Source organism: Carassius carassius, chromosome 38 (genome assembly GCF_963082965.1).
Source record: "Carassius carassius chromosome 38, fCarCar2.1, whole genome shotgun sequence".
NCBI lineage: Eukaryota > Metazoa > Chordata > Actinopteri > Cypriniformes > Cyprinidae > Carassius > Carassius carassius.
The window spans coordinates 13453570-13467375 of record NC_081792.1 but is presented as its reverse complement, the minus strand read 5'-3'; the positions used below and the strand labels follow the sequence as shown (position 1 = coordinate 13467375).

General features: G+C 33.9%; 2 protein-coding genes across 10 annotated transcripts in view; both read right to left on the bottom strand.

The window, feature by feature from the left end:
* Nucleotides 1-8443, bottom strand: part of LOC132119382 (guanine nucleotide exchange factor DBS-like) — a 71708-nt gene extending 63265 nt beyond the window's left edge. For 3 of the 5 annotated variants that reach the window (XM_059529269.1, XM_059529271.1, XM_059529267.1), the window contains exons 1-3: nucleotides 3255-3544; nucleotides 550-601; nucleotides 179-430 (exon numbers count right to left, since the gene is read on the bottom strand). In XM_059529269.1, the coding sequence (XP_059385252.1) occupies nucleotides 179-344 (166 nt within the window). In that variant the 5' untranslated portion in view covers nucleotides 345-430; nucleotides 550-601; nucleotides 3255-3544. Of the gene's footprint in view, nucleotides 1-178; nucleotides 431-549; nucleotides 602-3254; nucleotides 3545-7986 lie in introns of those variants that run through there. The other 2 variants (XM_059529268.1, XM_059529270.1) reach the window with 2 other exon arrangements.
* A 2324-nt stretch (nucleotides 8444-10767) lies between these two features.
* Nucleotides 10768-13806, bottom strand: part of LOC132119384 (sodium-driven chloride bicarbonate exchanger-like) — a 51489-nt gene continuing 48450 nt past the window's right edge. For 4 of the 5 annotated variants that reach the window (XM_059529277.1, XM_059529272.1, XM_059529276.1 and 1 more), the window contains one exon: nucleotides 10768-12310. In XM_059529277.1, coding sequence (XP_059385260.1) covers nucleotides 12229-12310 — 82 coding nt within the window. In that variant the 3' untranslated portion in view covers nucleotides 10768-12228. Of the gene's footprint in view, nucleotides 12313-13806 lie in introns of all 5 variants that reach the window. The other variant, XM_059529275.1, reaches the window with a different exon arrangement.

The window sequence follows — 13806 nt, the reverse complement described above, 5'->3', positions numbered from 1 at the left end:
GCCATTTAATCCTCTTTATGTGCATCTGACACTGCTGTTCACACACACACACACACACACCATTCAACTACAGACATACAACAACCAAACTAAAACATCACAAACATTTTTAGCTATAGTTGCATCATAAGAAAACCAGAATGAAAGAGGAAGGTGTGGATGTATGAGGAAGACATACTTCTCCTCGATGCTAATTCAGTCTCCAGACACACTTTCTGCAAATGATGGTATGACTCCATTTCCCCGGCCGAGATGCGGACCAAGGAGAAGGACGCTCTGCGTGTGTACCGCCCACATACCGAGCAGCGGGACGGGATGGTCTGATAGCACTGGGAGCCGTCCATACTGCAGTACAAAACCAAGAATACTCCTGCTCATGCCCAACCTGCCTCACTACAGATCGCTGGACGACACGCTAGCTGTGTTGCTCCTGTGAATCGTAAGATCACAGAAGAGTAAGGACTGAACAGAGTAAGTGGACAGAAGCATTGCTGTCTCTGGATTAAGATAACTATTCTAGTTCACTTCTCCTGTGGTGGATATACTTACACACACACCTCCACCTGAGAGCACAGTCTCTCCCACAGAGCCACTTCCCTGTCTGAACAAGAACATTTTTTAACAATTTACATTATCTATCCCTAAAACATGCATATTAGTACCTTAGAGTAGTTGTATGTACCCTTAAAGTACTACTATACATTTTTTATGGGTAAATAAGGTACAAAGTTGCCCAAATGATAAGCTGTTGCTTCGCCAAAGGTTAATTTGATTTATTTAATTTATTTATAAATTGCATGTTTAGAATAAAATAAATATATATTTAATATATTTGTAAAATAAATTAATATTTAGCAAATGTCTGGACAATGTTATATAATATATAGCTAAGTAATAATTTAATAAAATAAATTAATATTAAACACATAATAATCGTAATAAATTGTAATCACCTTCTTATATTTTAAAAAATTCTTAAAGAGGACATCGGATTATTTATTTTTTATTATTATATTTATTTGTTATTTTTTTTGCACTTACTTAGGTTTCTGGTGTGTCTGCCAAGATTTTTTTATTCGTCACATACACAATTACATATAGCATAATACAACCAGCAGAGAAATGTGAGATGCCAGCTCAAAAAGCTGAAAAGAAAGAGTCTGAAACTGTCATCCAGCGAGCTGTTTCATTATGCAGCCAGTTTCTAGGTAAATAGCTAGCTATTAAAATAAGATCACCTCTGAACCATATGCCGGACAGAGTCCCAGGCAGCAATTGTCTTGTGTCAACACGCCCCACAGAAGAGAGGGGCGGGGTAAACAGTAGCTCATTATCATTTCAAGAGACATACACCAAAACAGCTCACTGTGAACAGAGGTAAAAAGAGATATTTTATACGACCATCGAGGAACTTTAACCAAAGCATGTTAAAGACATTTCATGAAGGCCCTAAAGAATTATACCAACTTGTGGAAAATGGGCATCCAATGTCTCTTTTAAGACAACATACATCAGTTGTTTGTTCTTGTTTTAAGCATAAATCTAATCTAACTTAAAATCTAATTTTATATAAAATATTGGTTAAAACTTTGTTTTATGATACAAAAAAAATACATATATAATAGGGCAAGTAAACCACAATTCTCTAAAGATATATTCTCTAAACTCTGCAATCTACAGTGAAAAATGGAAATATGTGGTGTAAAATTTACTTTGAAACTAATTTCACTTAGAAATTGCAAGTAAATTTCACTTATTTACTTTTTTTTCACAGCGATGCAATGAGGATGTTATGATGTTTTTAGAGGAAAATATTACTGATAATAAGAAAATAACTTCCACAGTGCATACTTTGTATCCTCTGATAATAATTCATACTGTCCTTAGAAGACATCTGTAGCCTACAGTACTCTTGGTCAAGTCTGTGTGTGTGTGTGTGTGTGTGTGTGTGTGTGTGTGTGTGTGTGTGTGTGTGTGTGTGTGTGTGTTTGTGTGTGTGTGTGTGTGTGTGTGTATGTCTGTGTGCTATTTTTGTGCTTGCTTTTACTAAGTAAGCTCATTGTGGTACATGAGTCTTAATATTTCTCCAGTAATTAAATGTTATCCTCATTTACTCACTCTAATGTCATTCTAAACCCTTACTCAAAAGGAAAAATGACCACTGTTTTCCATTTAATAAAAAAGAGTCAGTCAAGCTCCAAAATGACAAGACATAAAAAGAAAGAGGTTCATCCATCCTATTAGCAATGTCCGATTCATGACTTTACATATTTTTTAGTGGCTTTGGATAAAATCATCTGCTAAATGAATAAATGTGTGTGTGTGTGTGTGTGTGTGTGTATATATATATATATATATATTGAGTCAGATGATTGATCATTCAGTTCTGTTTTGTAAACTGATTAATTTAGATCTGATTATATATATATATATATATATATATATATATATATATATATATATATATATATATATATATATATATATATATATATATATATATATATATATATATATATATATATATATATATATTAATTTAGATCTGATTATATAAATATATATATATATATATATATATATATATATATATATATATATATATATATATATATTAATTTAGATCTAAATTAATCAGTTTACAAAACAGAACTGAATGATCAATCATCTGACTCAATGATTCAGTTGTGGAAGAAGATTTTTATATTTTTATAGTAATTTATGGCATGTTTTGTCATTTTGGAGCTTGAAAGTCCCAGTCCTCATTTACATCCCTAAAATGGACAGGTCATTCTTCAAAAAAATCATAAAAATAAAATCTGTTTGGAACAAAATACTGGGTGAATAAACAATAAAATACTTTACTTTTTTATCTGAACTTTATCCTTTTAAAAGCTTCTGACTTTCACCCCCTTGACCTTCATGTTAACCACGAACAGAACTTTCTTATCTGTATATGACTAAACAAAACTCCGGAGCAGGATTATGATGAAGTAAACAGTTCTGAATCAACGGAATAACGACTGGCACATTTTTTCTGGTCACATTGCTGTGTGTGTAATCATTCTTAAGCCCATAAACCTCTTTTTCCCCCTAGAAACATCTCAAAGCTCCTAACCAAAGCCAGCCGAGCTGTAACTCTCTCAGAAATGTCTCCTTATATCATTCCCAGAAATACAGTTGATAAACACAGAGTTCTTTCTCAGGCACGAATGCTCTTAAAATCTGCGTAAAAAGACAGAATACTGACTTACACATAACTGAACCAATCCCGCGCCGCACGAGAGGTCCCAAGAGCAGCGTTGACCTCACTCCGTGTGTCTCCGTCAGGTCCTGTCCTACTCCTGAGTGTCTGCTAAGATGTTAACAGAGGTGCGTGTGCCTCTGAAACGCAGGTAACACATTGACATGCTTTCTACAAATAAATCTGAGAGTGCCAGAAGCACCAGTAGTTTTCTTTTCCTCTCTCTCCCAGTGAGACATTCATCACTGCACAGCACTGTGCAGTTAAAGTACGTCAACTTCTCACAAACACAAAGATTCCTTTTCCCTTCTCCACCCCAAAACAGAGCCCTGCTACACACCCACCCACACACACACACACACACACACACACACACACACACACACATAAACCCCTCCCCGCAACCCTCACACATGAGATGGCATCATGTGGCACTGACTGTTAAATCTGAACCGGAGGGGTTTTTTCAGTCGCTTTCACAGTGGAAAACAAATCTAACATGCTAAAGTGAGAAGCGAAAAGTGAAAAATGAACCCAAATAGGTGAGCTAATGTTTTATGGATAACTTCAGACATTCCTGTGGATGGAAACCTGTGCATGTACAATAAGGCACGCTTTTACTGTCTGGATCTCTGGAAATCACAGTCAGTCTGACACACACTCAAGAACAAGCTTATTTGCAAGAATATATGGGATGTCTTTGAACTGAGAAAACAATTGTTTGAAATAATAAAATATAATTACTGTTTTTCAAAAAGGTACACTCAAGCTGAATAGTAACGTATAATAACTGCCTGGAAACTATTTTGATCTTTGGTTCAAGGGGCTCAGGGAAAATGTGAAATAAATGTAGTGTTTATATTTTATTGATCTTTACTGTAGATAGACCCTGAAATGTATTCCTTCTACACACCTGCATATCTAAAGCACATTCATAACGCCAAGAAATTTTTCAGTGAATACAGTAAATTCTCTAAAAGTATGCAATGCTTGATACAGATAGTCTTAGTCTGAAGAAGTCACCCAAAGTCTTGTCTATAAACCGTAGCACATAGCAACATGCAAAAAAAAATCTTACAACACTTTATCAACCAAACAGCAACACACTGGGAACCACCTACAACACACCAGCATCATGTTGGAGACTTTTTCACACGCAAGCAGCATTCAATAATCGAATACCTACTATATGCATAAACTTCTAATGTGAGACCATTAGTACTTACAGTATGAAACAAAACAGACAGATGTACAAGATGAATTGATAATGTATGTGGCTTATGACACCAGGGTGTGTTTTCAGATAACGTCTGTGATATATATGCTGTAATCTGATTATTAAGACTCTATTTTAAGAGCATCTCTGTGGTAAAGCTGATGTGAATCTCATACAGTGGTGTATACTGCACACTCACTCATGCCCACTTCTCATCCTCCATGAGAAAGACTCACGGTGAGCTTATAGTGTGTGTAATCAGACAAGAATTAAATGGCCCATTTTAAAGCAATATAGGTAAAAATTAATGAATTAAAAAATTGCACGCTTTTAAAGTTATCTGCATAGGTACCGGATTTCAAATGACAGCTTGAAACATAAGTTAAGACAATGAGTTTTGATAAATTAAGGTTATTACGCTAAAAGTTTGAGGTCAGTAAGATTTTTTTTTTTTTTAATTAATACAGTTATTTAGCAAGGATCAAAAGTGACAGTAAGTACATTTCTAATGTTATAAAATATTTTTTTATAAGAATTTCCACCAAAATATTAAGCAGCTCAACTGTTTCCAACATTTGACAGTAAAAAATAAATAGATAGATAAATAAATAAATAAATAAATAAATCCTAAGCAGCAAATTAGAATGATTTCTGAAGGGTCATGTGGCTCAGAAGACTGGAGGAATGATGCTGAAAATACAGCTTTGATTTTATTTACAGGAATAAATTACATTTTTAGATCTATTAAAACTGTTATAATATTTTACATTATGACTGTTTTTACTGTTTTTTTTAAAAGCCTTGGTGAGCATAATGAACTTCTTTTAAAAAACATTAAAAGTCTTACGGACATTCTACTTTTGAAAGATAGTGTATAGAAAAGCAGGTTCAGTGAAAAAATTGTTATGATATCCAATGATATGAATGAACTTTCAACTGCTTTGTGTTGTTCAGAAATTCAGATAATGTGTGTGTGTGTGTGTGTGTGTGTGTGTGTGTGTGTGTGTGTGTGTGTGTGTGTGTGTGTGTGTGTGTGTGTGTGTGTCTGTTTTATCTCTGTACCAGTGCCCAGTATTTGGCTTGTTTCTGTTAATCCCTTTATCCTGATTAGTTTAGGATGACTGAATAACATTGTTTTTTAATTATTTTAAACAACTTTTAAGCAGCAGTGGAGTCAGAATGACCGTCTGATTAAAGTGCAGACTCTCAAAGGCAAGTCAGCTTAAAAAGAAAAGAAAAGAAAAGAACAAAACAAAAACAACGTCATAAAAAGGTCTTAAATCCCATTAAAAGTAAGAAGTATTTTCTAACATTGCAGTAATGTTGTATGATGTTGTTTAATCATTTTTTTAAATGTCACCATGATGATCAATATGTTTAGCATCACCAAAAAGCCATATTTTTGCCATATTCACCTTTAAAAGTGAAGAAAAAAGGGTAAAGATGAAATAAACAGTACCCCAATGTCTCCAATATTTCTTCTTATTAATCTTCCATTTAAAAGTGGCCGGTAAAATTGTTCAAATGTTTCTGAAAGAAGTCTCTTATGCTCAACAAGGCTGCATTTATTAAATAAAAAATAAAGTAAAAACGATAATAATAAATGTAATGTTATTTTAATATATTTTAAAGTGTAATTTATTCCTGTCTTCAGTGTCACATGAAAAAAAAAAAAAACACTTACTTTTGAAAGGTAGCTATGCAGATGTACACTGTGTAAGGCTCAGATGCTGTTGTCTTATAGAATGCTTAACTGCTCATCCGGCATGTTAAATATTCATGAGCCTTATATCCAGAAATGTGCAATTTATCACTCAGCTTTGAAATGAAGACGAGAGTGATGTCATATGTGACCAATCAGAGAGCAGATCTCTCAGTGTTTAGTCATCATGCTGTTACAGAGCCGGTTGGTCACATCTGTGACTCACTCAGAGAGGCAGCTAATGCTGGTTTCCTCTCAGCAAAACAGAACCAGAAATAACTCTTTGATTTTTCTATTGTTTGTTCAAAACCAAAGGCAGGTTTGAGAGGCTGTCCAATAAGTAAAAAATTTTTTTTACAACATTTGGATATTTCGAACTTCTAGTTTCCAGTTCAGTGCAGTGAATTGATAACAAATGGTTTAACCAGTGTTTAAAAAGCCTGCTGGTTTTCAGTTTGCTCGGAAAGCTGTTATAATGCGGATAATGAACTTAGGAAGCAGTGAGTGTGTGTTTAAAGCATGGGGTGTCTCTGTGAATCAATATGGCTGAAATGGTCCATCTCAGTTTCCATGGCTACGGACTTTACGTTCCCCCAGGGCTGCATTGGGGCGGCAGAAGTACCTCTCTCCCTCATGCAGGACAGCACTAAAAGCAGCATGGCACAATAACCTACTTCACTCTCTGGCATGGGGAAGCACCTGGATATTTCCCTGCTTTTCATGGTACAGGAAGATGAAAAATACAACTGTTTGGTGTAAACACCTTCACAGAGATCCTATGCTGTGCTATCTATGCTGTTTTTTTTCACATAAAGCATTTTTTTAATTTGCTGAAAATATTTCAAATTAATTGGTGTATGTGATTCAGACACAAACAGGTGCCATCATTTCATTAGGCATTCCTAATTAGCTGGTAGTTTCTATGAAGAGACATTACCATAACCTCAAAAAAGTCATATATTTAAATGCTAAAAAAAAATAAAAATAAAAAGCATTTTTTGGTATTTGATGCACTAAAATCAGTGCTTTCTGCTATAGATTCAATGGAATGAGAGCCTTAATTAAAAAAATAAAAATAAATCAAATAATAATTAACTTTATGAACTTATGTTATGTTCTATTATTAATTACATACACTTTTTTATAATATATTGATAGACTATAGTATTAATAAATACTATAAATGATGTGTTAACAATGTTAACAGACTTTTTTTTTAAATATCAATGTTTTACTTTGGACAGGTAAAGCACTGGTAAACTGTAAATGTGAAAATATTGTGTAAATCTATACACACAATATAAGTTCACCCAAATATGTATTATTATTATTATTATTATTAATAACAATAAAAGTCCACATTTTTATGTATTTATTTGGTTGAGGAGCTGTTATTCGACTAAGCTGACTATTTTCAGAGTTTGTTGAAAAGGTATTTTTAATTGCATTAATTTAATTAAATGAAGTATGTGATTCTGAAACAAACAGGTACAACATTTGAAACAAAATCAATTGGTAATTCCAATGCATATATCTAATAACCTCCAAATAACCTCCATAAATTAAGAAATAAAAATGAATAATAGTAAAATAAAATAAACCAATAAAAGTCTGCAATTGCTGTAGTCTATGATCAGATTCTATGTGTGATAAAATTACATGCAATGCTAAAATAAAACATAGAGTTCTATCACTGTCCATCAGGAAACCTCATGGTTTCCCCTAAATCCCAGAACTCACGGACTGCACCTGAATCAGCGCTGGAAAGATCAATCACAGCTGTACCACACCCCCATCAGCCTCAGCGGAGAATAATCCACTCACCAACATGAGTGATGATACAGTCCACCCTCTGCTGTAGCTCCAGTAGAGACATCTCCTCTTCCTCCTCCAGCCTGCAGAGCATCTCAGGGTGTGAACGGTGGCTCCTCTCCTCTCCTCTCCTCTCCTCTCCTCTCCTCTCCTCTCCTCTCTTCTCTTCTCTTCTCTTCTCCTCTCACCAGAGGGCTTCCCCACTCCACTCTCACAAAGACAGCAGCCACTCCCAGCCCTTGATGGAGATCTCCGACGGAAGACAAGGGAGAGAGAGCTGGTGACTGGCAGATGAATCTGGCTCTTTTATTCTACAGTGTGCAGGTGCAGAAAGGCTTTTGCAATGTTAATAATTCATTCTGAATCTCAGCGCCTGAGTGACGCTGCCTGGACTTTACCTCTTCTCAAACCAGCCCTATGGCTTCTATTCTAAAGACTGTATCAGGCACCAGGAAGGGAATCAGAGGGAGGAAACAGTACCTGCCTTCAGAGAGACACACACAAAAAAAACCTGGAACAATGGATTCAGTGGAATGGAGCCTTGTGCATACAGCCTGCACTGCAATAGTCCTGTTGTAAGGAAAAGCTCAATTAATAAAAAACGATTATTATATTATATTATATATATATATATATATTATTATCATTAATGCATACATCATGTACTGTAAACAAGCACCTCTTGTAAAAAAAAATATGTTTTTTAATATATTATATTATTAATCAATTTTACTTTTTACATTGTTTTATATTATGCATTTTATATTATTTAATTTATTGATATATTAATTTAATGCATTATTAGTAAATGCACAAAAATAATATGTTTTGTAATATGGACAAAAATATATATATATATTTATGTAATATTATTAGTACTGAACAATGCCATTAATCTGTGTTGCTTTTTTTCTTTCAACATTAATTCCGGTGCATTGGTCAAGTAATGCAGTAATAAACTCTACAACATATTTGAATCCTTAATCCTTTATATTATTTGATATGTGATATATATATATGATGTGTATGTCTGTAAAAACAGAAAACAAGAATTAAAATACTACTTCTACTACTAATAACAATAATGAAAATAGTCATTTAATCACATACTACTTATAATAAATAATACAAATAATAGTATTGTGTAATTATTATATTTGAATGCATATTTTAAAAGATTGAATGTTGTAAATATTTTACAGATATCAAGCAATATCTAAGCATTATAAATATAATTTGATTCAGTTATGTTACATTCACGTTTAGCTTTTATTTTCTTAACGTACCTTTTATTTTTTTTTTAGAGAAGCTGCATCATGACTGAGCTGGACTCTTTTCCGTGTTTTGATGTGAGCTGATGGGCCGTTATCATCTTAACTTGACGACACTGCCCTTGGAAGCCAGATCATCACCTTGGAAACGCTGGGTGATGAGACACCATCTGTACTCCTGCCATAACGTGTAAACTCACTTCACATGTTTTACTCATTAAAAATGTTTTAAGGATAATTAAGGATAGTACTGAGTGTTGAACTTGTTTTTATAATGATATATGCAACTTATTCTTGTTATTTATTTATTTTCCCAAACAGACACGTTATCCTTTCACCGTTCCTACTAAATGTGTTCTGCACTGAACAGCGTCAATCAGAATAATCATAGAAAATATAATCACATAATAATCACAGAAAATGTCATAAATGTCATTTAGGTCAGTGGTTTTCAATCGTGGTCCTGGGGACCAGCCACTCTGCATATTTTGTGGTATCCCTTATTTAACACACCAGATTCAGATCATCATTAGGAGAGAGCTCCATGAACTGAACGGAGTGTGTCAGATGAGAGAGAAATACAAATTGTGCAGATAGGTGGGTCCCCAGACCAGGACCACGATTGAAAACCACTGATTTAGGCCAATTAAATGTTGACCTATTAAACTTTCACCGCCAGATGGCGATGTTGTCCACTTCCTGTAGAGAGCGATGACGCCTGTGCTGCAGCGCCTCCTGCTGGACACATTAGCATCACATTCATGCAGTAAACATGCCATCTACTGGACATACGGGGCAAACGCCTGGGCCTATCGACTTAAAGTACTGCATATGATTTGATATTTACTTTCAAAAGTCAAAAGCAAATCTAAGACTACGTTCACACTGTTAGTTTTGTCAGCATTCAACAAAATAACAGATGTATTATAATAGACTAACGTTACCTTATCCAGCTGGCGTCCCGAGAAAACGATCCACCATTATAAATTAACAGCTGAACTGTTGTCACAAGGATAATTTATAACATCTTAAATTAATAAATTAATTTTAAAAGAGAGAGAGAGTGAAAAGAACTGCATTGTGTTTTATCTTTCAGCAGATTTGTAGGCCAAACTACAAACACGTTATCTGTTCCGGATGTCACTTTGGTTTCACTTGTCTTGTTATTTTTTTATGTGTTTTGCCTTTGAATGAGTACCATATAAAACCTGGATAAGAATTAGGCAGCATTTGGACATTACCAAGGCCTATAGATTTTTAGAAATCTTAGTTTTGGATTTCTAAGTAATACAGTGTTTGTTTGATTGTTTTCCCCCACGTTCTTTCACTTGGTGTTGAATTTATGCACAGTTAGGCCTACCTCAATCGTGAAATGAACAAAATGCTTAATTAAATTAATTACATTGCTAAATAAGGACTACAAACTACCTTGCCATTTTAGAGACTGATAAAATATCCCTTGTATATAAGCTAGTAAATGTAAAAATATTGCAACTGTTGCGAAAACACACTTAAGCATCAGTTTATTTGCAGTCACATTTATTTGGATGAAAATTGCTCATATTTGCAATGATACATATTCAACTCAATGAATAACTTTACAAACAACAGAGACTTTTTTCAGGAAGTAATTATTATTTTACAGTGAAATCAACAGAAGTTAATGCTGCCGACATGTGCATGACATACTGTAGATGTGCGTGTCGTAGTTTTTTTAACCAACCTTGAATAAGGCAAAACACTGTAAAAACACTGACAGTAACAATAAAACATTCATGCCCCCCAACCCCAACCTCACGGTCTATACATATTTAAATCTATGCACATATTAAATAACTTTATTTAAGATTATACACATTGACAAAATACAGAATCACATGTTCATGTGTTGATGATAAATGTTTGATTTGTCTCTGGTTAGTGTATGGTGTAATGCCCCTCTTACGAAAAAGGAATATTATTGCATTTCTTGTAGGATTTTTGTATTACCGGCAGTAATAGTATAATTCATTCGTTTGAGCGATGAGGTCTCTCCTCAGCTTGCAAATGACTCTTGTAGAGGAGACAGAAGCCCTGCCACTCAGAAACATTGTGAAAACCACACTATACAGTTATATTATGTGCAATGTTTTAACAAAATATATGTTTACTATTATTTGCATGGTTAAGTGCTACACAAAATGAGATAAAGCTTTGTAATAACCATTAAAAAAAAAAAAATCAGGACAGATCAACAAGTGTATTTATGAATATGGATGTGTTTCATATGAAGAAGCTGGGGAGAAAATGTTGTAGGCTAGAATGAGCACAGTCCTGGCTCATATGTTTGTGTTTTTAGAGAAATTATACAATAACATTCATAAAATGAGAAAACGGTTCATAAAAGTTCTTTTAAAAATCTTGGTCACTGCTCATAAGTAATAAATGTTAACATCAAGCATCTTACGAAGTAATGTGGAGAACATTTTGACGCACAGACACTGAAAAAGCTGATACAACTACATTTGCATCTTCTCTCAGAAATGTCTTTTTACTATTAAGATATTTTTCTTATTATGATATGACATTTATGCATAATAAAAAAAAGAATGCATTATTATATAGTAAATGTATTCAGGCTATAAGACAAGGAATTTCAATAGGATCTACTTTAAAAAAAAAATATAAAACATACAAAATACACTCTACCTGGTCGAAAACAAAAGTAACCTTAATTTTTCTTTTTACATTTCAATAGGTGAAACTACAATTTGACTACAGTTGGACTAGATAAACACACAACCCAACAATCCTCCTTGTGGGCGGCAAATTCTGATATATATTCAGATGCTTGAAACAAACATCTCCCCACACACGCACATAAAAAACATGTAAATATAGCAAGGTGCCTTAGCACAGACTGGCACACACAGACCTACAGAACAGAAGCATTTAGTGGTGCTCGTAGTGTGGCACGGTACAGAGTGTTTTGAAATACGTGAACTCACAAACTCGTCTCTCTATCCAAATCTGCCTCCTTCTCTTCATCACCTCTTTTATGTCCAACGACAACTTCAACCTTTGAGCTGCGGAATACAGAAAACCTCGCATCATCATGGAGAAAAACACACTTGAAAAGCATTCTTTATGAAAGCAAGATTATTGATTTATTAGTGCTGTCAACTGATTGAAATATTTTATTGATTATAGTAATGAATGATAAAATAATAAATAATTCATATAAAAACTATTTAATTATTAATTTAATATTTAAACATTTAAATATGAATTCAAATAAATATAAAAATTATAATTATATTTTATATATATATATATATATATATATATATATATATATATATATATATATATATATATATATATATAAATCATGCTTTTGCATTCATATAAAACACTTTCACAACTAATTGCATGTGTTAACTTTGACAGCCCTATTTTACATGAATGTCTGACCTCAGTGATTTAAAGGAATATTTCACCCAAAAATGACAATTTTCTCTGAGGCCATCCAAGATAAAGATGAGTTTGTTTCTACATCAGAACAGATTTGGAGAAATTTTGCATTACATTATTTGCTCACCAACGGATTCTCCTCTAAGTGAATGGGTGCCGTCAGAATGAGACTCCAAACAGCTGATAAAAACATCACAATAATCCACAAGTTACCTACATGACTCCAGTCCATCAATTAACATTGTGTGAAGTGAAAAGCTTTGTGTTTACAAGAAACAAATCCATCATTAAGGTGTTTTAATTTTTAACGGTAAAATCTGGCCAAAATAGACAAGTCCATAATCCATACCTCCATCACCTCCGGTGAAAAATCCCCACTTGCATCAAAATGCACCAACATATTCATTCAGAACTGTTTTGAACTGATTCAGATGAGATGATTTTTTACTAGAGAAAGCAGTATTATGAATAGAGAACTCATATTCTAGAACAGTGGAGTCAAACCCAGTTCCTGGAGGGCCGGAGCCCTGCAGAGTTTAGATTCAACAATAATTAAACACACCTGATCCATTCAACTAATCAAGTCCTTCAGGCTTATTTGAAAACTAAATAGTATGTCTGTTGGAGCAGGATTGGAACAAAACTCTGCAGGGCTCTGGCCTTCCATGAATTGAGTCTGACACCCCTGTTCTAGAAGCAACAGTTTGAAGTTAAATAAGTCTTAACAATGGATTTGTTTCTTACTAACATGCAGCTTTCACTTCATGAGACAGTAACTGATGGACTGGAGTGGTGTGGATTACTTGAGGATTATTATGATGTTTTTTATTATCTGTTTGGACTCTCATTCTGACGGCACCCATTTACTACAGATGATCCACTGGTGAACAAATGATGTGATCCTACATTTCTCCAAACCTGTTCTGATTAAGAATCAAACTCTTCTACATTTTGGTTGGCCTGAGAATGAGTACATTTACCGCAAATTTTAATTTTTGGGTGAACTATTCCTTTAACATTTTGCATGCTCTAAAGCTTGACCTTTGACCTATCAGAAAATCATGCTTTTGCATGCATTAAACAAATACACACAAACATGCACACAAAG